This window comes from Brassica rapa, chromosome A03 (assembly GCF_000309985.2).
Source record: "Brassica rapa cultivar Chiifu-401-42 chromosome A03, CAAS_Brap_v3.01, whole genome shotgun sequence".
Classification (NCBI taxonomy): domain Eukaryota; kingdom Viridiplantae; phylum Streptophyta; class Magnoliopsida; order Brassicales; family Brassicaceae; genus Brassica; species Brassica rapa.
Genome location: NC_024797.2, coordinates 11,393,613 through 11,417,445, shown reverse-complemented (window position 1 = coordinate 11,417,445; position 23,833 = coordinate 11,393,613). Strand labels below are relative to the sequence as shown.

Below are 23,833 nucleotides of genomic sequence, written 5' to 3'. Positions count from 1 at the left end.
ATGTTTGCCAAACTCAAATCATATATATAACAAGAAAGTAGGTCCCTCTCCAAGAATACTACTTGACGCACTGACATATTATGATTCGTTCATATTTGGTTACAGCTTACCTTATTGTTATGGAATGTCAGGTTCAGTTCGTATGAAAATGAGTGTTAGTAAACCCAAACAAATGTTTTAGATCAGGGAGAAACACACTAACGAAAAGAAAATATTTAAAGAACCCAAACATGCGAATACATTCACACGAGTTGGAGCTAAGTACAAGTCTAACTGAAAAATCGAGCTTTAGAACTGAAATTGCCGTGTCACTAGTGGCCTTGTGATGTAGTCAACAACCTGTCAAAGAACCCAATCTTGGACGAAATTGGTCTTACATGCTATGTTACTCTTTGATACAGAAGAACCTTCACCTTGCACGTAGTAATGTTGTTGGAACCTATTTACATATCCAAGTACCAAACTAGTCTTATAATCAATATATATAACTTCTATCCCTTTTCACAAAACGAAGAAAAGGGTACTTTATTACGTACCCTATTTGTAAAAAGGGTTCGGTGTTGCAATCCACTGAACTAGACTGAACCGGAAATTCAGAATTGCTGGGATCACCGGCCACTGATGCTGCCGTGTTTGGCCATAAATATTGAAACGATTTGAAAGCAAGGCCTTCGGCCTGATCAAACTATTGACAAACAATATTATTAAAAATATAAACGATTTAGTTTTATTTCTAAAAATCATAATTTGAGATCAGAGTGAAAACCTTAATCTTGAGTTGTTTGTTTATGTCTCCGAGTTGCCTTTCCTACCATTTCAATAATAGATTGGTTAATATATGTATATACATGTATCAGTTTGGTATATAACAATTATATAACTTGCCTTTTTCCGAAGATCTTCCATTTCTTCTATCATAACTTGTGTCTGCATATATATATATATATATATATATGGAATTTATTATATATGGACGTATGACTGAATATGAAACAAGACCGATCCAGTTAGTAGATGTATACAACCTTGCGTTTTCTAGTCGTAGTAAGAGCGGCTTCCAGCTGCCTCTCCAACCCTAGCAGTTCCTTCAAGCTCATTTTTCCAAGATCTTCTCCAAGCAAATGCCTTGAAAATTAGCATGAATAACAACACACATCAACTATTCAGCTATATATATAATGTGTACTACAGAAGATGATGATGATCCCTGTATAATTTCAAGGGCTTAGAAAATAAAGAAAAAACCTATTAGTGCGAACAAGAGATTCGTAATGGGATTTGAGCTTTGTCACCTCCTGACACCAATTCTGCACCATGTAGGACTATATAATGAAATGCATATAGTAGCAAGAAAATTTGAAGTAAGAGTTGTTATAAATATAAAAAGGTTCATTTATTGTATAAATCGAAAGTAGGTATATACACATGCCTGTGTAGACTCCTCAGGCCTACTATTGCTCAGAGAACGGTTGTAGCAACGATGATACCGTTCAATTGTTCTTTCAACTCTGCAAATTCAGCAGAAAAAAAGATTATTACACACGAGAGATAATTAGCTTAATTATGTATTGAGATTTTTCTTACAAAAGAAAACCCTAACTTCGTATTTTAAGCCCCGTCTGAATTTTGGCATCTTCAAGTTTAAAGAAGGGCAATTGTCAATAATAGCACCTTTTGAAGTTTATGTCTCAAAAATAACACTAGAAGGAGAAAGTCACAAAAATGACATTCATTAAAGTGTAAAATATCCCTAATACCCTTGGTTTAAAATTAAATAAACAAACAAAAATAAATAAAAATAAATAAAATAAAAATAAAAAAATAAAAATAAAAAAATAAAAAAAAATTTTTTTTTTATAGTTTCAGATTACATGTTTTCAGATTCGAAATTTTTATAAATTTTTTTTTAAAATTTTTTTTTTTTATTTTTTTTTCAAATTTTCTTTTTATAATTTAAAAATACTTTTTGAAACTGTTTTTTAAATTTTTATTTTTTATTTTAGTATTTATTTTTTATAAAATTTTAAACCCTAATTCCAAAACCCCACCCCTTAACTCTAAACCCTAAGGTTTGGATTAATTAACCCAAGGGATATAAATGTATATTTACCTCTTTAATGAAACCTATTTTTGTGATTTTGAGCCTTGAGTGCTACTTTGGAAACAAAAACTTGGTTTATTGCTATTCTAGTCTTTTTCTCTTTAAAGAATCCAGATCCAAATAAAATATCAAACAATAAAGTAGAACGTACGAACGGACCCATTGGCTTAATAATAAAGGATCCAAGAGAGAGACAGAGACAGAGATAGTATAACGATGAACCCTAGTTACCGTAGGATAAAAGACACAATCTTTAAGAATTAATACCCACAAAACAAAAGCTTGATCATATTCTTGAATCGTACAGTATAGCTAGTAATAAGAGAGCCCATTTCGTAATCAATTTTATAAAAAAAAAAACTAACTTTATTGAATATAAAGAGCTACGAAGGGAGCACAAAGATACCCGACACTGCCGAACTCGTAGAGCTTTCCGCGGCTAGAGAAGACGATGAGAGCAACTTCAGCATCGCATAGAACAGAAAGCTCATAAGCTTTCTTCATCAAACCGTTTCTTCTTTTTGAGAAGGTCACTTGTCTATTGATTTTGTTCTCTATTAGCTTCATCTCCACTCTCCCTCTTCCCATATTTCTCTCTCTTTTTTTTCCTTGATACTGAGCTCCTCTCTCCTCACGAAAATATACGTTTTATATTTATGTAAGCCCTTGTTTTTTGACATCAAATGTAAACTCTTGTTAATTTATATATTTGTTGTTAGATTAATATGGTGAATAATCTAATATCCGTGTTTCCAACTGTAGTATGTGATACCAAATAATGAGATTTATTTTATTTTAATTGTAAAAAAACAGAAATTTTAAATAAATAACGATGAGTCAATTTCTGATGGAACAAAATGATAACTCTGTTCTCGTAGTATCAGGTAAAATACCTAAGAATGAAACTCTGCTTGTAACAGTAGGACCAGTAAAAATTCCACTAATTTCCTCTTTTAATCACGCAATTTCTTCTTTTTTCCTTGCTTTTCAAAGATACACAAATCCAAAAGACTTCATTCTTTTTTCAAATGTTATGGTTCACATGAATGGTCATTAAATGTTTTTTTTTGCCTAAATGATTACTAATTGTTTTTTTTTACTAAAAGATTACTAATTGTTATATTAGTAGTTGTGTCTAGTTGACAAAAAAAGTCAATACTATTAAAAGCGAAAAAATCCTAAAAAATTTACCTATAAAAATTGTTTGGACTCTATCCTTAAACTAGTAAAGGGAAGAAGTCTTAAAAAATCTACATATAAAAATTGTTTGAACCATTTCCTTAAACTAGTAATACTTTGGTCTTACCTTAAATTTAGACTAACAATATGTTACTATATGTTTATCTAACAATAATTCAGTCAATATCTATATTATTTTAATAACCATGTATTTTGATTGATTTACCAAATAAGTGGCTTTTGGTTTATATATTGATTGGCGTAATTATTAACTGGGTCTATGTATGGATAGTACCAAACACAATCCCATCCACGGTTAACCATTAACCAGTGTAAATGTCATTATTATTAATTGATGTCCTAAGAAGGAATTTTTCGGTACACATTTTATATTCAATAACTATATTATTAATTTTTACTGATGTTTTGATAAAAAGAAAATATCTTTACTGATGCATGTATAATACTTCATATTTTAAACTAATAAACGGTTTATATACTGATGCATGTACAATACTTCATATTTTTCTAAGTTTTTTTTTTGGGTCAACCGGTGTTGGTTCAAAGGTTAATGACGAGTTTTTGGATTTTACCGGATTTTGAATTAATTGGTTTTCACTAAATCTGAATTTTGTAGAAGCACATCAGTTGGTAGAACCTATGATAGAATACTATATGAAGAACATATATCAATCTTAATTATATATGGTCATTGGGGCTACCGCTACGACCACAGATCCGGGTCGAATATTATATTTTAATTCGTCTATAAACCACATATTTACCCATTAAAAGGAGTTAAGTTAATTAGTAAAATTAGAATGCTGTCTTTGCACCATTAAATAAATTTATTTTAAATAATTTTTGGTTTCAGATATATATGATATGCTCGGTTGTTTATGAAAATCCGTTCAATTTTAGTTTCATTTTTTAGTTTGGTATAATTCGATTCGCGGTTTCGGATACATGTGTATTATATAAAAATTATTTAAAATAAATTTATTTAATTTCGAAAACAAATCTGCGTTTTTCAAGTGCAGTTCAAAATTTAGTTGTTGTTAATTCGGGTGAAGCATGGATCTCTTACATTTTAATATGTTATAATCGTCGTTAAAACAAACTAATTAAATATTAACAGCCGTGTCTCAGTATCTATATCATTAAAAGAGAAGTACAAAATATAAATACCCCTTAATTTTACTATTTATTTACATTTGAATGCCATTGAGATATTTATTGAACATATATTTAAGTATGCTTGTCTTTCCTAATTTAAATAATAGATTTCCTTAATCAAATCTTAACCAAAATATTTCCTAATATATTTCATATAAACATATTAAATATTTTTAATATTTGTTGGTAATAAATAATAAAATAAAAAATCACACGTCATAATCAATTTATATAACATATAAATAAAATATAAAATAGTTTATTCATAAATATTGAATTTTTTATATGATACATTGTGATATAGACAATTAAAATCACAAAATAAAATTTTTTAAAGTAATAAAATTGTTATGTTTTAAAATTTTATATTAACAATTATGTAATACATTTTAATTTAAATATATATATATACATATATATATTATACCATTAGTACAAAGAAATGTTTTTAAGTGAAAGCAAATATTTATACGGTCACGGATAAAGCTCTAGAAATAAACAACAATAGCGCAAAATTATTTTTCTTTAACAAATTTCTTTTAATAGAAATTACTAGATTTTGATCCGCGCTTGGAAAGCGCGGGTTTTTTGGATTATATTATAATACAAAGTCTTATTATATCGAAAATATAATTTTTAACAGTTATATAATCTATGAATTAGTTTATTTGATATTTTATATGTACACTTTTACGTAAAAATGTTTTTACGCATGAGAATTATATCCGGATCAAAAAAACAAACCGAACCGACCCGGAAATATAGGTTTAGTTCATGTCGAGAGAAGATAACCTATTTGGGGTTTTTTTGACCCTCGTGTCTTTGTTTGAGTCTGGGTCCTACCCTAGACCCGATCATAAATATGTTGTGTTTATTAGGTATATTTGGATATTTCGATTATGTTTCCAGCATTATGGATATTTTTTTTATATTTTTGGTTTACGATTATAGTTTTTGATTTCAGGTAAATTTTCAAAGATAAAAAAATTTGGGTATTTGGATAAAATTTTGGGTATTTTCATTTCAGTGACAGATTTTGAATTTTTAGGTATTTGAATTTTTTTGGCTATTTGTTTGGAGTTTCCAGTACTTTTCGTGTTTCATACATTTTTCAGATTTTGTAGATATTTCGAATTTTCTTAGGATCCTAAATACCCGAACAGATGTGGACTCATTACGTCTATATCGGGTCCAACAACTTTTTGATATAGATTTTTAATGTTATTGTACAAAAACATGGTTGATGAAATATTTTTAGAAAACTCATTTTTAAATATGAAAATATCTATCAAACTATAGACGGTTGAAAGTTTAGTATATAATATGAGATTTTAGTAGGAAAGTTTATATATGATATGATTATGTTATTATAAAGGAAAAAGGAAATTTGAATGTACACATATATGTCGTGTAACTTCTCTTGCTTTAAATCATATATTATATAATAAAAGTGATAATATAAAACATTAGTTTCAATGTTTTAGTGATTAAAAGTCAAAATGGTAAATATAGTAATAATAACGATTAAGATGTAGGAGTGATATTTGAATAAATAAAGGAATTAAATAAATTATTGTTAGAGAAATACATGGTAACATATTGTTAGTCTAATTTTAAAATAAGACAAAAAAATAATGAATTAAATGAAATGGTCCACATAACTTTATAGGTAGATTTTTTAAGACTCATTCCCTTTTAAAAGTATTGATAGTTCCAAATATGTTTATATATTTTATGTATTTATAAATTTATTTTCTTTGTTTTTAAGGGATGCTAAGATTTTGAAATTGAAAAAAATTATGACCCACCTCTATATTATTTTAATTAGGATAAAATTTATATCAGAATGTTTTATTAAACTTTTAATTTTAATTTTTATTATAACTGAAAATATTAATTTTCAATATAAATTTATGTTTAAATGCTACAAATAAATCTTTAATATAAACAAAAAAAAACTAAAAACATAAAATAAATACACGCCCGGTCGGGCGGGTCAAGATCTAGTATTTAGTTAAAATGTCTACTTAACCTAAGTTGAACGAAGTTGATTACGTATGAAACTAATGCTGATTCAGTTTTACAAATATTTAAAAATAATTGGTCAAAAGGAAAGCAGAAAATTCATCATTGTTGTTCGAGGTCCTCACATACTTGGTTAAATATAGTAATATGTTAGGTAAAACTTAAAAGAATCCAATAAACGAGACTGACGCTCTTTCCACCATAAATTATTTGAAATATTTATATATATATATATATATATTAATTCATTCTTTATTTTGTGGCTGAATGATGTTTTTGTATTAAATTTTCTTTTGTTGAAGAACCCTCACTTTAATTTATAAGTTAATACGTAATTGTGACATCTCTTATTTTCTACCACAACAGCTCAACAATATAATTCATATTCTTCTTATCCCTTAGAAAGAGATTATCATTTGGAATACAAATTTAAGATACATCAGCTCAACAATTATACCCGCTGCCTCAAGTAAAGAATATCGCATTATTTTTTGGCTAAAGAGCTAAAGAAGTGGATATAAGCTAAAGTAAAATCAAAGCTCAATGAAAAGAATAAGGGTTCGTCACATGTTATCGTTTTGATATGCCAGTCAGCGTGTCAGTCTTTTATAGGAAAAGATATAACGGAAATAAATATCCTTATACTTCGTCCGAGGTTCACAATTAAAATATTTAAATCAAGGGATCCGTTCTTCGCTTTTATTACCAATGTTTATCCTTTGACTGAATTCTATTACTAATTTTAATTAACGAATGTTTAAATTATCTTCTATCTGTTAGAAGAAAAACATATAAGTTAGCAAGTAAACAGATAATCGTCACACATTGGTACTGTATGGTACAACAAACAAAGGTAACTTTTATTGACAACTTACATCTATATGATGTCATAAAATACAACGATTAAATCGTACATATTAGAGCATCCCCATTAGTGAACCCCATGAAAGGGGTTCACAAAGCACTTTTTTATTATTTTTTTTTGGTTTAATTTTTGTTTAAAAAAAAAAATTATTTTTTTGGACCAATTGCGGGTCGCCACGTGCCGTGGGGTCTGCGTTACAGTGATGAACCAGGTTCACTAGAAAGAAGTGGAGAGAGACAAGTTCATCACTATTCATTATTTTAATTTTTTTTTTGGAATCTGTGTGAACCCTCCCCCCCCCCCCCCCCCATAAATTCACTAATGGGGGTGCTCTTATGTGTGTATTACATTTAAGAGATGATTACATAATAAGAAAATTTTTTGGATGTTTTTAGAACATTTTTGTGGAAGTTGTTACACAAATAGAGATATTAATGTGAGACACTTTAACCTATCATGAGTTTAACAATGTAATATTATCTATTCAATCATAAAATAATCAATAATTAATCATGCATTGAGCCATTGACATAGCTATTTCTTGTGTTGCTCAACTACTTCCCACTAATCCAGGGTTCAATTACACTTGTGGCTTATCCACCTCATCAAAATAAAGGACCCATAACGGCACTAACATATCTTTTTAAGAAATCGGAAATTGTTAAAGAAAATGAAAGCTCGCGTCTATGTTTCCAACGTTTTCACTACCAGACATGCAAAAGAAAATAAAAATAAAGAACTAGACCGAACACTGACCAAACCATCCTCGTTGTATCCAATCCAAGAAAATAAAGAAAAAGGAAAAAGTCGCAAGTCGATGCACATAAAACCATATATGTTGGGACGAGTTTCATATAACATGGTAGACAAACTTATAGTACTCGACTATATAGAATATAGTACTTCGTTTTAGAAAAGCAAGCCATGTAAATGAAACATCATAGAAATAAATTATGTGAGGGAAAGAAGGTGGTGGTGGTTAGGGCCTTGGGGCATGCCAAATTCGGAAAGTGAAGCAAAGAAGACGGGTAGTCTTCATAATTTCATACTTTTCAGTTTATAGTAATATCTTTACTTTCACATTGTCCGCACCAGTTTATTTGTAAGAAAATAATATAATATCCTCCTCACGTTCTCGTGGAACTACGAACTAGCACTGCAGTTTCATGTGAGTGTAGGGTCATTGCGCCTTGTCGTTTTGAATACGACGCTCTCGACAAATCAGAACATATAATTTTCACACATCTTACTATAATAAGAATGAAGCAAAAGTGTGAACAAAAAATAAAAGAACGAAGCATCAAAAATTGGTAAAAACAGCATATACTTGGGATCCTAGGAGAGCCCGTGAAGTCACTATTCATCTATACGACTATACCTTGAATATGTATTGTGGTATCTATGTTTTCTTCGTATTGTTAACTAACTATTAGACATGTTTCAAAAACAAAATTTGATCGGCAATGCTATAGCATAATTAAGAAAATAAATAAATAAAGAAGTATAAAGTATATATATGACTGAGCTGTAACCAAATCACTAGCATAACATTATAGGCTTTACCTTGTTTTACTTTTTTGCCAAGGTCAACCCTATTTGGATCTAAATCTTTTGTAACAAGTTACAAACTCTTTCCTATTAAATGATAATTCACATTTTGGCAAAAAATAAAATAAAGTATATATATATATATATATGAATTACACCCTTTATGAAAATATAAATAAATAAATAAAAATATAAATAAATAAATAAATAAGTTGATCAAAAAAAAATGAAAATATAAATAAATGTGATCATTTGATTTGATGAATGGAAAATGAAAAAAGGTAAAAACTTCATTTAAATAATTAAATAAATTAAAGTTGAAAATTTTGTTAGTTTATTCCTTACAGAAATTGAAGAAAAAATATTTTTTACATTTCTTTATACATGAACATAAAAGACAAATATAGTATAACTCATATGTGAATAATTTAACAAACTGTTCCTTTGTAGTCTGTGATAATGGTTAGCAACTTATGCTCATGAAAGGCAGTTAGTTCTATGCATTGTGTCGAGTCTACTTGTGCAGAGTGGTGGTCATCATCATACTAAGGAAGATTATGCTGTGAGAGGCAAAGAACCAAAGGATGAAGTTCAAATCTACACTTGGAAAGATGCCAATCTTCGTGAGTTAACAGATTTGGTATATATTTTACTTACACAATGGATGTGCCTGTGTTTTCTCCTCGTTCCTTAGCACACAAAGTGGAACCATGTTGTTGTTTCAGGTCAAAGAAGTTTCTGTAGCGGCTAGGAGAAGAGACGCGATATTATCTTTTGCGTTTGCTTATCCAGACAAGAATGGCCGCTTTATTGTCAGACATGTAAAGTTACCTTTTTTCTCTTAAACCACCACATGATTGTTGATGCGTTCTAGAATTTCTCTGTGTTTTTTGCCACTTTCTGTAAGTCATAGTTGATTTAGAGTCTCTATATCGAACATGTATTTTGTTATACTTATGAAGCATGCTCAGATCATATAGTAGCATCGGCTAGTCATCTTCCGATGCTTATGATTTGAAAGTTGAGAGAACAGATCACATTATATATAAGAATGCATTAGTTTGTTTGGCAGGGGTGATTTCAGATTCACTTGTTTATCATTTTACTTGTTCTTTGTGATGTTTGCTAGAACTCACGGGAAGATACTGATCTTGTGATTGTTGATTGATAAAAAGGTAAAGGTTGGTCAGACGATGTCTTATCCTAACCGAAAACACCCAGACGACAGTAAAACACTCGCTGACCTTCATTTTGAGGTAAAGAGTTAAACACACACACAGAAGATAATGGTAATCTTTATAGTCAAAATAGTTTGCCAAAAGTAGAATAGCTATAACTGTAATTAATCATCCTTTTGCAGATTGGAGATTATCTGGATGTAGCAATCTACTAGGAGGAGGTTTCTGTTTCTCGTCAAGTGAGGATGATATGCCACTACGAGTGTATACTACGAGAAGGAAGAGAGCAGTGAACAAAGAAGCTATACAGTAAAGAAGAGAAGACTGAAGTGTGAAGTCTGTTGACTTAGTCAACAAGTAGTTATATTCAAAAAGAGTTTGTTACAGATATTTGTAAAGGAGACCTTGAACTATAAAAGGTCTCTAGAGTCAACAGAAAGAAGGATCGAGAGATTGTTGTAAATGGCTTAACTCTCCGGGTGTGGAGATTAAGAGTGGGCGGTTGGGAGGATACTCTTCGATAATCATCTCTGTTCTTATCAAATTGGTGCGTGAGAGCGTTCTGGATCGAGTAATCGCGACTGATCACGATGACGAGACCGACGTTACCGTCCGGGAACTTGGAAACGATCTCGGCGCAAGTCGCGGAGCAACGTGAGACGAGCGCGCAGCTGAGAGGAAGTATCGATGAGATTCGATCGTCGATGACGGAGTTGGAACAACGACTTGACCTGAAGTTCGAGGCGATCCTGCGGAAGCTCGATAAGAGACCGATGGAGGAGGTGATTCCTCACACGAGCGCGATCGATCTTACACAAGATCCTCAGGTACGATTCGTGAACACGGAACCTGGCCGTAGCTTTAGGGAAGCGAACGATACGGTTAGATTTCCGATTTTGGATGATCGCGATAGCTTCATCAAGAAGGTTGAGCTTCCAATTTTTTCGGGAGATGATGTGTACGGGTGGATTGCGTTGGCGGAACGTTTCTTTCGGATTGGAGGTTATGGTGAACTGATGAAAATTGAACTGGTGTCTGTCAGTTTGAGTGGCGACGTATTGAGTTGGTTCAACAGTGAGATTCTGCGGCAACCGTTTGTTAGCTGGATTGACTTCAAAGATCGGCTGATTGCTCGTTTCAGTAGGGTGCGACTTCGCGATCCAAGTCAGCCATTCTTTGCGGTTCAACAAACTGGATCCATTGCAGAATATATTCACAAGTTTGAGGATCTGTCCACACAGGTGCAGGGGTTGACTGATCGGCAGAAAGAAGGCATCTTTATGAATGGATTGACGGCGGAGATGAGGGAAGTAGTCACAATGTGCAAGCCTATTGATTTACCGGACATGATTTCCACAGCGTATCAGATGGAGTCGAGTTCGATGTTTACGGTGATTCAGAAGGAAATGCAAAGCCGTAATACATCTACATCGAGACATCCTGAGAATAAGAGTAAATCATACTCCAACTTCAATACAAATGCAGGGTGGATAGCGAAGCCTCAACCAGTGGCCACACCAAGGCAGACAAGACCACAACGCCCTCAGTTACGACTTTCAGAAGCTCAGATTGCGGAGAAAAGAAGATTGGGACTCTGTTATACATGTGACGAGAAGTGGTCGAGACAACATGTATGCCCCAATGCGCAATTGCGAGTTCTGACTGTAGTTAACGGCTTGGATGTTGCTTTGGTGGATCAAGAAGTCTGGGATTTGGAGGAAGATGATATAGTGTGGGAACCACAGTTGAAATCCATCTCCTTACGATCTTTCATGGGACGTTTTTCACCAACAACAACGAAGATACGCGGGGTAGTGAAGAAAACGGACATGGTGGTGATGTTGGATAGTGGAGCAACACATAATTTCATCTCACCAACGTTAGCAAAGCAAACGAAGTTAAAAGTGGAGACTGGAAGTGAATGGGAAGTGTTGTTGGGAACAGGAGTATCTGTTCAAGGAGGAGGAGTTTGTCGAAATGTTCCAATCACGTTACAAGGAGTCACGTTTGTAACAGACTTCATTGTATTAGAATTGGGTGCTATTGATGCGATTCTGGGGATGCAGTGGTTACGAACATTAGGCAAATGCCAAATTGATTGGGAGAAGCATGAGTATGAGTTCTGGTATCAAGGGAAACGAGTTAAGCTGACGGGTGATCAATTGGTACACCAACCACAGAAGTCCCTTAAAGCTTTACAGGAGAACATTGAGGTTCATGCAAGTCTCCAGGAGGTTTTGAGAAAGTTTGATCATGTGTTTCAGGAGCCAACTGAGTTGCCTCCAGTGCGTGGTAGAGAACATGGGATCACCTTACAACCAGGCATGGGTCCAGTAAGTGTCAGACCCTATCGTTACCCTCAAGTTCACAAGGATGTAATGGAGAAAAGTGTACAAGAGATGTTAGCGATGGGATCAATTCGACCAAGCCATAGTCCTTATTCAAGCCCGGTACTCTTGGTCAGAAAGAAGGACAATTCTTGGAGGTTTTGTGTAGATTATCGAGCTTTGAACAGAGCTACTATTCCAGATAAGTATCCCATCCCAGTCATCGATCAGCTTTTAGATGAGTTGCATGGAGCCAAGTACTTTTCGAAACTGGATCTTCGATCGGGATATCATCAAATACGGATGAAGGAAAAGGATGTCGAGAAAACCGCTTTTCGCACACATGAAGGACATTATGAATTCCTTGTCATGCCCTTTGGGCTGACCAATGCTCCAGCTACATTCCAAGCTTTAATGAATGAAGTGTTTCAGAAGTTCTTGAGGAAGTTTGTATTGGTATTTTTTGATGATATCTTGATATTCAGTTCATCTATGGAGGAACATGTGAAGCATTTGGAAGCAGTTTTACAGGTATTTGAAGAGCAGAAACTGTTTGCCAATAAAAAGAAATGTGCCTTTGGTCAGAAGCAAGTGGAGTATCTAGGGCACATTATCTCAGAGTTTGGAGTATCTACTGATCCTCAAAAGATCAGTGCAGTGGTGAACTGGCCTCATCCTCGAACGGTGAAGGACCTTCGCGGGTTCTTGGGTCTTACAGGTTACTACCGTCGTTTTGTTCAAGCTTATGGAATGCTAGCGAAGCCGTTAACAGAGTTACTAAAGAAAGAGCAGTTTCTGTGGTCGTGTGCAGCTCAAGCAGCTTTTGATTCATTGAAAAAGGCGATGGTTTCTACACCAGTCTTGGCTTTACCTGACTTCACCAAAGTATTTGTGATTGAGTCAGATGCATCAGGTTTTGGGTTAGGTGCGGTGTTGATGCAAGATAAGCATCCAATTGCTTACTTTAGTCATGCTCTGACTAGTAAGGAACAATTGAAACCTATCTACGAAAGGGAGTTGATGGCGATTGTGTTGTCAATTCAAAAGTGGCGGCATTATCTTTTGGGAAGGCGTTTTGTAGTTCGCACTGATCAGCAAAGTTTGAAGTACTTGTTGGAGCAGCGTGAGGTTACCTTGGATTATCAGAGGTGGTTAACAAGGATCATGGGTTATGACTTTGACATAGAGTATAAGGTGGGGGCAGAGAATAAAGTCGCAGACGGTCTTTCTCGGATTGTGCAGTATGCTGCGTTGGATGTGCCATCTCGGTTGAGGGCATTAACAGTGCACTCTCCGTTACAACTTCAAGACATTTATGCGGAAATTGATGCAGACCAGGGGATTCAAGAGTTGATTGGGAGGCTGAGCACTAATGAGAAAGTCAAAGAAGGGTATACTCTCTGTCGTGGGCGTTTGTTATATAAAGGGAGTCTCGTATTACCTTCAAACTCAAAGTACATTGGTTTGATACTGCAAGAGTGCCATGATGGCTTATTGGGAGGTCATTCCGGGGTTCTTAAGACGTTAAAGAGAGTCAAGGCAAACTTTTACTGGGCAAAGATGCGCAAGCGGGTTAGTGAGTATGTTGCAGCTTGTGAGGTGTGTCAGACTCATAAATATTCCACACTTTCTCCAGCTGGGTTGCTGCAACCGATTGAGATACCGATTCAGATTTGGGATGATATTTCAATGGATTTCATTGAAGGTCTTCCATCTTCAGCAGGTGTGAACGTGATATTGGTTGTTGTTGATAGATTGAGTAAATACAGCCATTTCTTACCCTTGAAACATCCGTTCACCGCCACTGACGTAGCAAAGAAGTTTCTCGCTGAAGTGGTCCGTCTTCATGGTTATCCTAAGTCTATTATATCGGATCGTGATAGAGTGTTTTTGAGCAACTTCTGGCGTGACTGTTTCAAAGCCTCGGGAACACGGTTAAGGTTCAGCACAGCTTTTCATCCGCAGTCTGATGGCCAGACTGAGGTTCTTAACCGTTGCCTTGAAACATACCTACGGTGTTTTGCTTCTGCTCACCCTAAGACCTGGTCGAAGTATCTGATGTGGGCGGAGCTCTGGTATAATACGTCATTTCATTCCGCCACACAATGTTCTCCTTTCAAGATGGTTTACGGGCGTGATCCACCATCTCTATTGCGGTTCGAGGATGGTTCGACGCAGAACTTTGAGTTAGAGACTATGTTGAAAGAACGTGATGCCTTGTTGTGTGATGTGAAACAACATTTGTTACGGGCACAGGAAAGGATGAAAACCAATGCTGATAAGCACCGACGAGAGTTGATTTTTGCTATTGGGGATAGAGTATATCTCAAGCTACGGCCTTATAGACAGCAGTCGGTACAGAGAAGGATCTGTCAGAAGTTGGCTGCTCGTTATTACGGGCCGTATGAAGTGTTAGAAAAGATAGGTCAGGTTGCTTATCGCCTACGTCTTCCGGAGGATTCGAAGATACATCCAGTGTTTCACGTCTCTCAACTGAAACCGGTCGTGGGCCAGGGACAGTCGGTTTCTTCGTTACCTCCTACAGTGTCGGAGTCTGATGAGTTAGTGGTGGAACCAGAGGAGTTGCTTGAGGTTAGATATTGTGAGGAAGGACATCTTGAGGTGTTGATTCGTTGGAAGAACTTACCTTCTCACGAGACTTCTTGGATGCGTGTGAAGGAGTTTAAAGTGCAGTTTCCATCTTATGAGCTTGAGGGCAAGCTCGGTCTTCGCGAGGGGGGTATTGATATGCCACTACGAGTGTATACTACGAGAAGGAAGAGAGCAGTGAACAAAGAAGCTATACAGTAAAGAAGAGAAGACTGAAGTGTGAAGTCTGTTGACTTAGTCAACAAGTAGTTATATTCAAAAAGAGTTTGTTACAGATATTTGTAAAGGAGACCTTGAACTATAAAAGGTCTCTAGAGTCAACAGAAAGAAGGATCGAGAGATTGTTGTAAATGGCTTAACTCTCCGGGTGTGGAGATTAAGAGTGGGCGGTTGGGAGGATACTCTTCGATAATCATCTCTGTTCTTATCAGAGGACAAGGGGAAAAAACACATTTTTGGTTGTTCCCATTTCAAAACTTCATTCAGACAACATTTTATGTCTAATATGTGGTGTAATGATTTTACTCAGTTTAAACGAGATTTGACCAATTTAAATGATGTTTTGTCTGAATGGGTAACCAAATGTTGGATTACATGAAACAGAGACTATAAAAGTGAAAATCAAGTGCTTGTCCTTGGGATTGCATGGAGATGGAGTCCTTCTTACTATGAAACGTAAGCATTCTCTTGTAACTAGGGGTGTTAAAATACAGTTTTGATTATTTCACCTGTTTAATAACATGTAATGAACCTGATTTGTGTATCTAACACATTTAAAATCTGAAATTACATAAAATCTGAAACTCAGAAAGTGAAATACAACAAACCATAGAGAATCTGAAAGTACATAAAGTTTACTTCATAAAGAAACTGCAAACCATAGAAAAATAAGATAGAAACCAACTTCATCCTCCTCTTTTAATCTCAAAAGAGTTGTTTCATCAAGGAAATCAAATGCTTGTCCTTGGGATTGCATGGAGATGGAGTCCTCCTTCAATATGAAGCGTAAGCATTCTCTTGTAACGCACATTACTCTTCTCATCAGCCATTTTCAAGCGAAAGAAGTGAAGAAGTACCATCGATACTATCTTCATTTGCCGGTATGCGAAATCCTTGCCAAGACAGATTCTTGGACCACCCTACGTACAGCAACAAATAAAGAAAACATGTTAGAAGATAATGTATTTACTCTTTAACTACATAGATAGCTTGTTGGCGAGAGATTGTGTACAAACATGAAAGCTTATGAACTTGAAAGGTGATTCTGGTTGGAACACGCCATCCTTGAGCCATCTCTCTGGCTTGAATTCCTCAGCATCTTGTCCCCAAATATAAGTCATCCTTCCCATTGCATAGGCCATGTAGTAGACATTATCCCCTCTCTTCACTCTATGTCCGTCTGCAAGTATGTCATCATTTTCTGCACACCTCATGTTCTTTGAAAGGCACCAAAAAATGTTAAGAAAATGTTAAACCCTCATTGGTTTGGTTCCTTAAGCTCTTATAAAATGTTCATTCACGGAAGAATCTATAATAGGAATGGTCATTTAATTTTTACCAAAGGCACAATAGGGTAAAGCCTCAAGGTCTCAGACAAGGCTGCATGGAGATAATGCATCTTATTAAGAGCCTCTTCACTTATACTTTTAGCAAAACCATTTACATCGGTTGTCCTCTCGTCACTTGATGTCACCTCTCTGATTTCTTGTACGATTCTCTCCTGAACAAGTGGGTTTTTGCAGAGCATGTACATGAACCAGGAGAGAGATGCAGCGGCTGTGTCCTTCCCAGCAACCATAAAGTTCAAGATTATATCCCTCAGGTACTTATCATTCATCTTCTCCGGATCTTTCTCATTCACCACTAGAAATCTCGATAGTATATCCTCTCTGACAGCCTAAGGACGAGCCAGAAGTGGTAAGAATCCATCCAATAAAAAGAGAGTGTAAAACTTTAAGAGAGAACTCACAGTGTTTTGTTCCTCGGCAAGCTCTTCTCTTTTAGTGGTAATGAGTTTGTAGACAAACTTGTCTATAGTATCAATACACTTTTTGAGTCTTGATTGTGATCCGATGTTGAGAAACCGTTTCAGCTTCCAGAGAGGATCTATGTATCTAAAACTAGTTGCAACGTTACCTTCATCAAAAGCTTCCATGAACTCCTCTCCTTCTTTGCTATACTCATCCAAACATTTTAACTCCACGCCAAACCCAACTTTGAAAATAGACTCCAGTGCATATCTCATAAACATTTCCTAATATATATAAAAAAGTACCCTTTTAAGTTTCCTTAAATAAAACATTGCAAGTTTCCATATTTAGACTTACCTGAGCATCAAAAGATTTTCCAGATAGAGCAAACTCCGAGACAACACCAACAAGCTTACAAGCATTTGTCCTAAAAACGGAGCAGCTAAAATCTCTTAAAACTCTAGTAGAGAACTCAAAGCTCGCAAGCTTCCTCTGCTGTCTCCACTTCTCACCATCAACAGTGAAGATACCATGTCCCAAAAGATCACCAAGATTCTCACGACCGTTGTCTCCTTTGCTGTAGTTATCAAACCTCGTCTTGAGAATATGCTCCACGTTGCGAGGATCAGCAGTGAATATCTCGCTCTGTCCTGGACTCAAGAACCTATAAGTGGGCTTCTTCCTTGCGATCTCTGTCTGGTATTCGTATAACTTGTCGTTGTGGAAGAAAAGGTCAAAGATCGTCGCGTGTACCGGAGAGTACTCCTTGTCGTTTCTGGATTTTCCGGTGAAGATTTTGATCGTTAGATAGATTGAGAATGACAGAACGATGAAGATCGTGACTGCTAGTGCAATGGATATGGTTGCCAATATCTCCTCCATAGCTTTTTTTGCTTTCTGCTTCTTCACTCGGACTTTTCGTTCTTGGCTTCTTATTTCAGTCTTTTTGTACGTTGGGAAGTCAAGTCAACGTCAAGAGTTAATTATTTCCAAATTTTAGCAAAAAAAAAAAAAATGTCGACATCAAGAGCATTATTTTCCTACTTGCCAGACTTTTCTATCTTGGCTTCTTGTTTCAAACTTTTCCGTTGTGAAGTCGACTTTAAGAGGTAGACCGATTTCACCGCTGTGAAGAAGATGATCTAATAATTGGGGGTCGAACCGGTGACACATTTATACTATGGTTTAGATTTATTGGAAAAGTTGTAACTAAAATACTGATAAAACATGCATGGTAAAACTCAGAATCCGTCATTAACATGTCAATCTACACTAAAACCCCCAGAAAAATCTATTTATAAATTTCTTTTGACTAAAGTTCTCATATACATTTTAATATTACTTAAATTTGAATAATTTATTTGATTTGTGATTCTTTAGATATCTCTATAATATTATTTAAGAAATCATTTTTCTACGTGTTGCGTTCACGTTAACTCTCAAGATTACATTGATACCCTTAATGAATTGAGTTTACTAATATAATTTCTATTATTAATATTTAACTTTTTATTAACAAATTCTTTTTGTAACTACATTGTTATTAAAAAGGAATTTTATATAAAAGGAAATATATATTAATATTTTCTATTTTATTAGTAATTTTTTTGTAGACACATAGTTATCAAAACGAATTTTTTTATAAAAGGAAATATCTCAAATATAAAAAAATACAATATTTATATATATATTAAACATGTGATTTAATAAAACGAATTTTCCTTTTATATAAATAATTAATTAAATTAATTTGCTTAAAATATTTAAAATAAAATATCTCATTATTTCATAAAAACTACGAGATTATACTTTTTATAATTTGAAAACTTTCTATTTCTACAAAATTCTTCTCACAATTTAGAAATTTTCTATTTTACATTGTAAATTCATAGCTTTAATACTATTTAAATGCCCCCAGAATCTATATAAATAAACAACTTATGCTCCTATACCTAGCTAACCTATCAAATTATTGACACAAATCTAAACTAGCATACTATCATCTATTGTTCATAGAATTTTTTTTCCATAAAAAATAGGTTCTTTCTTCGTAGGAAAACAACTCTCGTAATTTTCATCAACGAAATTCCTTCTTCTTTGGATACATGCAAAATCAAAGTATACATCATGAGGTTTCGGTGAAAATATCTCAAAAGAGTTGTTTCATCAAGGAAATCAACTGCTTGTCCTTGGGATTGCATGGAGATGGAGTCCTCCTTCAATATGAAGCGTAAGCATTCTCTTGTAACGCACGTTACTCTTCTCATCTGCCATTTTGAAGCGAAAGAAGTGAAGAAGTACCATCGATACTATCTTCATTTGCCGGTACGCGAAATCCTTGCCAAGACAGATTCTTGGACCAGCCTTACATACACAGTCAAAGAAAGAAAACATGTTAATAGATAATGTCTTTAGTTTCTTAACCTCATACATAACTTGTCCGAGAGAGAGATGTACAAACATGAAAGCTTATGAATTTGAATGGTGATTCTGGTTGGAACACGCCATCCTTAAGCCATCTCTCTGGCTTGAACTCCTCAGCATCTTGTCCCCATACATAAGTCATCCTTCCCATTGCATAGGCCATGTAGTAGACATTATCCCCTCTCTTCACTCTATGTCCATCTGCGAGTATGTCATCATTCTCTGCACACCTCATGTCCTAGAGAAGGGACCAAAAATAGATATTGCATCTGTTGTTAATCACATAAAAGTCTTTAAAGGAGTGGTCATTTTACCACAGGCACAGGAGGGTAAAGCCTCAAGGTCTCAGACAAGGCTGCATGGAGATATTGCATCCGATCAAGAGCCTCTTCGTTTATATTTTCAACAAAACTATTTACATCGGTTGTCCTCTCATGACTTGATGTCACACCTCTGATCTCTTGTAAGATTTTCTCCTGAACAAGTGGGTTCTTGCAGAGCATGTACAAGAACCAAGAGAGAGACGCAGCCGTTGTATCCTTTCCAGCAATCATAAAGTTCAAGATTATATCCCTCAAGTACTTATCATTCATGTTCTCCGGATCTTTCTCACTCTCCACAAGAAATCTTGATAATATGTCGTCTCTAACAGCCTAAGGACAAGCCAAAAGTGGTAAGAATCAAATCAAAAAGAGTGTGTAAACCTCTAAAAGAGAACTCACAGTGTTCTGTTCCTTGGCAAGTTCTTTTCTCTTAGTGGTAATGAGTCTATAGACAAACTTGTCTATAGTATCAATACTCTTCTTGAGTCTAGCTTGTGAGCCGATGTTGAGAAACCGTTTCAGCTTCCAGAGAGGATCAATAAATCTTAAACTAGTTGCAACGTTACCTTCATCAAAACCTTCCATGAACTCTTCCCCTTCTTTGCTAAACTCATCCAAACATTTTAACTCCACACCAAACCCTACTTTGAAGATAGACTCCAGTGTATATCTCATCAACATATCCTAACGTCAAACCAAAAGTACCCTTATGAGTTTCCTTAAATAAAACGTTGCAAGTTTCCATATTTAGACTTACTTGAGCATCAAATGATTTTCCAGAGAGAGCAAACTCAGAGACAAAACCAACAAGTTTACATGCATTTGTCCTAAAAACTGAGCAGCTAAAGTCTCTCAAAACTCTAGTAGAGAACTCAAAGCTCGCGAGCTTTCTCTGCTGTCTCCATTTATCTCCATCAACAGCGAATATACCATGTCCCAAAAGGTCCGCAAGATTCTCACGACTGCTGTGTCCTTTGCTGTAGTTTTCGAATCTTGTCTTGAGAATATGCTCCACGTTGCGAGCATCTGCAGTGAATATCTCGCTCTGTCCGGGACTCAAGAACCTGAAGGTTGGCTTCTTCCTAGCGAGCTCCGTCTGGTAATCGTATAACTCGTCGCTGTGGAATAAGAGGTCAAAGACCGTGGCGTGCACTGGAGAGTACGCCTTGTTGCGTATAGACTTTCCGGTGAAGATTCTGATCGTTAGGTAGATTGAGAATGACAGAACGATGAAGATCGTGGCTGCTAGTGCGATGGCTATGGTCGCTAAAATCTCCTCCATTCTTTTCTTACGTGCCAGACTTTTCTCTTTTGGCTTCTTATTTCAAACTTTTCCGTTGTGAAGTCGACTTGGAGAGGTAAACAGATTTCACCGCGCGACGAAGAAGATGATCTAGTTGGGCCCATAATTAAGCCCATAATAAAGTGTCGGCCTTCTGAAACGAATTCGAACCCTCATTTAGAATTTTTTAAGTTTTGGTTTTTGATTTTCAGGTTTTTGTTTTTGATTTTCAATTTTTGCTTTTAGTTTTTGGTTTTGTTGTATTTTTTCAGTTTTCCAAAAAAAAATCAATACATGAGACAGTCGGCTTCTTCTTGTAGTGTTTTCCTTTCTTTTGTCTTGTGTTTGTAGGACAATGGTTTAAAAATCACTTTTGCATATAATAAGGGTACGGTTCTCTTTACAACCATGAGAATAGTAATAGTGTCATCTCCTGTCACCCGGTTTAAAAATCAATTTGTGTAAAAATCGTTTAAAAAACAGTTTAACATATGCGTTTTGACTAAAAGTTCACTATATTCTTGAATTCTATCATTCCTAGTTATTCAGACTTACATCGTCAGAATATGAAACCACTCTTCATCAGACTTTGTATTAAGAACCTATGAGATGTAGCACAGCTCCCTCTGTATATGGAGAAACCAAAACCAAAAGAAGTAGAGAGAATGAAGTTAGTCAGATTTAAAGAATCAAGGAAGTGGTTATAGTACATGACTCTGCCGCTCAATTACGCGAAAGCCAAACTAAACCGGCAGTTCATGAGGTCTTCGTCACTACAAGGAAAGATGATGCTAGCATGGAGCTGTTAACGAGGCAATGGGGATCATTGACAAAGGAAAATAGATCATGGTATGGTAGAGTTGTTCTGATTGATACAGATGGTGACAATCAGTCCTCTCTCAGACTCCGACAGAGAGGGTTCTGATATGAATGGTGACAACAGATCACATTCTTTGGATCCCGATAGTGAAGGAAACCATGAAGCTGATGTGAATCAGAAACATGTGGTCACAACGGTTAAAGCTACTTAGCAAGATCTTTTTCTGGATCGATAACATATTCCAAGTCATTTTTTTCATTACAAAAACACGTTAGAAGTAAGATATATAGATAAGGCAGGACAAATGGTACGGTTGTAACATGGGAAGTTGTAATTTTACGTGGAAATGCGAAGCTTAATGAGTTTATTAAAAAAAACCTATATTTGAAATTTTTGTGATGTCTATTTCAGGAAAAAAACATATCCATAATGTGATGCAATGATAGAAACGATATAATGAAGGGTAAAGAGAGGGCTAACTGGCTAGAGATAGGGCTTAAAAATAGACAGCGGAAAGAGTAAGTCATAGGAATCATCAATGGATAATTTGAAATTAATATGAGAGGTTTTCTGATGGTGAGAAGAGGAGTAGAATCTCCTTTGACAACAATCTCATCACTATGAAAGCAGTAACAATTCCAGGATTCTTACCCACTCCTAACTCTGGTAAATTTCTTGGCATTTATGAACTCTTATATCTTTGTTTTTAGTGGTAAATGTCTTTTAGTTAATTAGGTCTGATGCAATTTTGTAATTGTATAGTAGAGATATAATAATAGAGTATAATGATAACAAGTTTTGAACACTTTTGTAGAGAAGCGTGGATGGATGGGGTTTCATTTCGGTGTTGACTATCTCCTCCAATTCCATTGATGCCTCTTGCTACATAGTTTGTCTTTGCATTTTTGGGTTTCAATTGAAATATCAATACAAGAAATGAGTAGATATTTTATAGTGGCCCTAGTCCTTCGCCTCATCAATTTATTATAAAATTCTTCTTTCCTTTTATTCATGAATATCATCAATAAATGTAATGGGTATATTTTTAGTCCATGAGTATCTTGATGTTTCATTGAATAGTAATGAAATTAATCTTTATGTAGTAAGATGTTTTCACATGAAATTTGTTTGTTCTGTACTTGATGTAGCAAAAAATAATATATTATAATTTGTCAATAATGAGTATCGATTGGGCCATGGGAAGAAGGGGAATTATGAGTAAGTGGAAATTGGGTTTGAACATTGAAGAGAAAATAGCCCACAAAATTCAGTATGCAAGATAATGATGAATGGTGATGATGGTTGATGAATCTATCTTTGTCGTTCACAGTGGGGACTAGTGAATGGGGTTATTATGGCAAATGGATATGATGATTATGGGAGGAAGAAGCCAAATCGGTGGTTTCATTTTTTTCCAAAGTAAATGTGCTTTGGCTTTTGCTTCTACTCCTACTCGAGTACTCCATGACTTTTTCCACTACAACACATAAATGTAAGTGTATATTATTATTGTATATGTGCTAAATTTAAAGTCACTGCACCAGGTTTGGTCGCATCGATTTCACACTTTTTCCTCTTCCTTCCAAGTTTAAGAGCCATCCCTTAAACCCAAGTTCGCTACCTCACGTGACCCATCGTGAGCCATGACCCCCCTTAACACACAAAGTCAGTTGATTAGGATTTTGATTACAAAATTACTCATTTGATTAACGGGCTGGACAATGAAACACACTAGAGTGTTGATTCATATTCCAAATGTAAGACAACGAACGGTATCAGTATGTAAATAAGAACAGATAAGTACACATATTGCTTTACAACACATGTCGTAAGAAAACTTTATGGTTTATCGTTTTAAAAGTAATTAATACAAAGTACTTATTAGTCAAGAATCTTAATATTCTACATACAACCTGTATAAACTATTGGACGGGGAACGACGAGAACAAATGGTATAAGTAAACTTTAGAACGTAAGTCTTGTTGTGTGTATGTAACGGAATTGA

At 34.9% G+C, this 23,833-nt stretch overlaps 3 protein-coding genes across 4 annotated transcripts; all 3 read right to left on the bottom strand.

Annotated features, from left to right (window-relative positions):
• Positions 1–62: 62 nt before the first annotated feature.
• On the bottom strand, positions 63–4,539 carry LOC103858178 (agamous-like MADS-box protein AGL6). Of its 2 annotated transcripts, none has more exons than XM_033288246.1 (8): positions 2,508–4,539; positions 1,430–1,508; positions 1,246–1,307; positions 1,026–1,125; positions 886–927; positions 767–808; positions 537–676; positions 63–439 (listed from the first exon to the last, which is right to left on the bottom strand). In XM_033288246.1, the coding sequence occupies exons 1-8, from the start codon at positions 2,687–2,689 to the stop codon at positions 343–345; spliced, it is 744 nt and encodes a 247-aa protein (XP_033144137.1). In that variant the 5' UTR covers positions 2,690–4,539; the 3' UTR covers positions 63–342. The 2 variants fall into 2 exon arrangements, with proteins under 2 accessions (XP_033144137.1, XP_009133733.1); XM_009135485.3 differs by having other exon boundaries at positions 537–685; positions 2,508–4,523.
• Positions 4,540–15,752: 11,213 nt separating this feature from the next.
• LOC103858176 (cytochrome P450 704C1) lies at positions 15,753–17,907 on the bottom strand. Its single transcript, XM_009135481.3, has 5 exons — positions 17,337–17,907; positions 16,979–17,263; positions 16,568–16,906; positions 16,245–16,445; positions 15,753–16,148 (listed from the first exon to the last, which is right to left on the bottom strand). The coding sequence occupies exons 1-5, from the start codon at positions 17,859–17,861 to the stop codon at positions 15,960–15,962; spliced, it is 1,539 nt and encodes a 512-aa protein (XP_009133729.1). The 5' UTR covers positions 17,862–17,907; the 3' UTR covers positions 15,753–15,959.
• A 1,061-nt stretch (positions 17,908–18,968) lies between these two features.
• LOC103858177 (cytochrome P450 704C1) lies at positions 18,969–21,242 on the bottom strand. Its single transcript, XM_009135482.3, has 5 exons — positions 20,484–21,242; positions 20,126–20,410; positions 19,718–20,056; positions 19,441–19,641; positions 18,969–19,343 (listed from the first exon to the last, which is right to left on the bottom strand). The coding sequence occupies exons 1-5, from the start codon at positions 21,006–21,008 to the stop codon at positions 19,155–19,157; spliced, it is 1,539 nt and encodes a 512-aa protein (XP_009133730.2). The 5' UTR covers positions 21,009–21,242; the 3' UTR covers positions 18,969–19,154.
• Between the last annotated feature and the right edge of the window lie 2,591 nt (positions 21,243–23,833).

Coding starts and splice junctions, on each gene's coding strand:
- LOC103858177 (XM_009135482.3), bottom strand. CDS start 21,008: ATGGAGGAGATTTTAGCGACCATAGCCATCGCACTAGCAGCCACGATC. Junction 20,411..20,483: donor GAAAATCATTTGATGCTCAA/GTAAGTCTAAAT, acceptor GTTTGACGTTAG/GATATGTTGATGAGATATAC. Junction 20,057..20,125: donor TTGCCAAGGAACAGAACACT/GTGAGTTCTCTT, acceptor GCTTGTCCTTAG/GCTGTTAGAGACGACATATT.
- LOC103858176 (XM_009135481.3), bottom strand. CDS start 17,861: ATGGAGGAGATATTGGCAACCATATCCATTGCACTAGCAGTCACGATC. Junction 16,446..16,567: donor TTTACCCTATTGTGCCTTTG/GTAAAAATTAAA, acceptor TGCCTTTCAAAG/AACATGAGGTGTGCAGAAAA. Junction 16,149..16,244: donor TCAAGTTCATAAGCTTTCAT/GTTTGTACACAA, acceptor TGCTGTACGTAG/GGTGGTCCAAGAATCTGTCT.
- LOC103858178 (XM_009135485.3), bottom strand. CDS start 2,689: ATGGGAAGAGGGAGAGTGGAGATGAAGCTAATAGAGAACAAAATCAAT. Junction 1,126..1,245: donor TCTCTTGTTCGCACTAATAG/GTTTTTTCTTTA, acceptor CTAATTTTCAAG/GCATTTGCTTGGAGAAGATC. Junction 686..766: donor ACAAACAACTCAAGATTAAG/GTTTTCACTCTG, acceptor GTTTGTCAATAG/TTTGATCAGGCCGAAGGCCT.